Here is a 2,990-nt window from a genome sequence, read left to right on the forward strand (position 1 = left end):
CTGCTCTGATCCCTGGAGCAACAGAGTCCATATTCGGGAGGACTGGCCACCTGCTGGGATAGTCCATAACCTCTGGACAGAAAACTGAGCAAAGCTGATGTGTCTATGTAAAGAAAAGAAAAGTCTATCTCAACACACTCTAAGTTTTACACTTAATCGCCAGACAAAATGCCTGCATTATAATAAGTTTCTTTGTTGTCTTTGTTTGTTTGCTGGCTTGTTTGTTTTCCTGAGAGTACAAAGAAGTTGAATAAAACACTGTGAGGAAGGAGACCATTGTGATCTAGAAGGTACTTCCAAATACAGTCAGTGGGCATTCAAGTTATTTTAAACTGGAGGGGAGTCAGAGTACAGAGGTCTGAGCAGGCTGAGGAATTTGTCCCACTTCCCCATGTGTGTGTGTCACTGTGCCCAGCACTGCTGTGCCAGATTGCACAGTAGTAGTCAGCCTCGTCCTCAGGCTGCAGCCCAGAGATGAGCAGAAGTCCTGCATTGGCCGAGGCATCTTTGGATCCGGAGAAGCGGTTGGGGACCCCAGAGCCCTGGTGTTTACTTGAGTCTGAGTAGTAGTACAGGAGATACCGGGGAGAGCTCCCAGTCTTCTGTTGGTACCAGTATATGGTATAGCTGCCCACGTTGATGTCCCTGCTCAGGGTGCAGGTGAGTCTGGCAGTCGTTCCCGGAGAGGCAGAGAGGGAGGGTGGCTGAGTCACAACAGGTTGGGACAGGGAGCCTGCAAACACAGACACAGCAGAGTGAAGAGAAGGATCAGAATATGTGAAATTAGGCAGCTGAGCCAGAGAAATTTGACTCTGGCTGCAGGCCCATTCTGGTGTCTTGAATCCTGTCCCTACCTGTCCAGTGACAGAGCAGCACGAATAGGACAGGGGTCAAGGCCATGGTGACAAACACCCCCTTCTTAGGCCACAGAGCTGGAGCTGGGCTGCCCTTGGCCTGTCTTATTCCCTCACCACGGGCCTCACAGAGGAGGGGCTGCTCATGCAAATGTGACCTACCCCTGCCTCTTCTCCAGCTGCACACACAGGATTGTGGCCCTTGGAGAGGAAGACAACATGCTACACTAGTTTCCCCCTGGGTGGGCCTGCAGGAAGCAGCTGTGGGGACCACACACAGGCCCAGGTCCAGCGACTCCTTCAGGATCAAAGGACACACCTGCCCTGTCCCCACTGGAGGCAAAGGGCCCTGTCCTGGGGCTTTCAGTCAGTGGAGGGCTGCCCAGCTGGAAGCACCTATCTTACAGAAAGCCCCAGACACAGTGTCACAGCACCCCCTGCCGGTCTCTGGGTGAATGTCTCTTTTCCCACCGCTGGCAAACCTCTCCTTCACTGGCTTCCTTGATGCCTGTGTTTCCATAACTTGAGTGTGACTTTCCAGGGAAAGCAAAAGGTCCAGCGGACTGATCATGTTTCCTCTTTGAAAGGGGGATGGGGAGTCTAACAGGAGGGACACATGCAGTCTTGACCCAACAGAGACTATGAACCACTCTGGAGCTGAGGACAGAACACAGGGAACAGAGAATAGAAAGAATCTGTCCCCATTGGGGGGCTCAGAGGATCTGAGCTGGCTGTGGTTGCTGAATGTGAATGTGGGCTCTTGAGGACACAGAGTGTGGGCATCCTGGCCCTTCGGAGGAAAACAGACAAACACAGCAAACCCTGATGAGGCCATTGTGGGTGTGGGGACAGAGCAGGGACCACTGAGGGGCCATCGTGGATCTCAACTCTGTGTTTTGGAAGACTTTTAATCTTGGCTGTACCTGTAATCAGTACTGCTGATTACAGATTGAACTCCACAGGAAGTTCTAGGACAGAACTTGGGACAAGGATACCTGGAAGGAGTCATTTTCTGAAGCAAGATGACAGCAGAGGAAAAAGAAAAGTGAGAAGTGGTTCATGTCACACCAGAGTCAGAGCTGCACTGCTTCACTTGTCACTCAAACCGCAAGAAAATGGAACACTTTATGAATATTGCCTCCCCACCCCCACCCCAGGCTGCCCTAGCCCCAAGTGGCACACCTCACCCAAGGTCCCCAGGGCAGAAGGAGGTCACAGCTGCTGGGCCCACATGTGCTCTGAGCATTGGGAGACAAGGCTGGTTCTTAAAGACTCCCAGGTCCACAGCGCCCCCTGCTGCCCAGGACCCACACAAAACTGGGTCTGAAATGGGTGACACCAGGACAGGACCAAGGGCTTCAGCAAACCCTGCCCAGGAGCCCCCCAGTCTGTACTCCAGAGGAAGTACAGGGACCCGCATTAGAGTTGAACTCGGTGAAGGCCGCCACACCTCAGTGCAAAGGCCTCCTCAGTTCCATCCAGACCCACCTTCCTGTGTGTAGAGTAACGTGGGGCAGGGACGGTGAGGAAGCCCTTCCGGAACCTGTCCTGTATTTCCCCCAGAGCAGAGGAACAGAGGGACAGAGGGACAGAGACCACTCAACCCCAACAGCCCCATTTAGGACCCACAGGAAGCCTGGCTCACTCCTGTGCACACACACCCCCCCCCACCTAATCCCCAGTGTGAGTGAATGAGGGGCTCTGCCCCAGTTCTCCTCTGTTCTCACCCTCTCCCCCGTGATGAGGAGGGGCTTGACTGCCATCACAAGCAAGTTGTTCAGGGAGGCCAACCTCACTGCTTCGTCTGGAGAGGAGCCTCCTAAGGAGATGGGAGGAGCCCCCAGCCTTCCAGGAAGAAGCTGGGAGAACACAGGCAGAGGTCAGACTGAAGGGGTGATGTGTCTCAAACTGTAAGGGAAGGGCAGGGACACACAAAACTGGGCATCTGGGGCTGGGGGAACATATCCCAGGAGGAAAGGACAGAGCTGCACAGGCCTCTGTGTGACTGTCTCTGGTGGAACAAGGCACGTGGATACCATTCTTTGTTCTTGATGCATCTCATGAAAGTCACATGTGACTGGTCCTCGAGGTGCCCAGACATTTGTTCAAACCCTCCTCTGGGTGTTGTCTGTAAGG

General features: G+C 53.8%; 1 gene segment (V, D, J or C); it reads right to left on the bottom strand.

The window, feature by feature from the left end:
* Window positions 1-352: 352 nt before the first annotated feature.
* On the bottom strand, window positions 353-961 carry LOC115285211 (the record flags this gene model as incomplete). The annotated part of the segment is given in 2 exon segments: window positions 353-733; window positions 855-961. Coding segments are annotated over 2 exon segments (427 nt in total), but the record flags the coding sequence as incomplete, so codon positions are not given.
* Between the last annotated feature and the right edge of the window lie 2,029 nt (window positions 962-2,990).

This window comes from Suricata suricatta, unplaced genomic scaffold, assembly GCF_006229205.1.
Source record: "Suricata suricatta isolate VVHF042 unplaced genomic scaffold, meerkat_22Aug2017_6uvM2_HiC HiC_scaffold_53, whole genome shotgun sequence".
Taxonomy (NCBI): Eukaryota; Metazoa; Chordata; class Mammalia; order Carnivora; family Herpestidae; genus Suricata; species Suricata suricatta.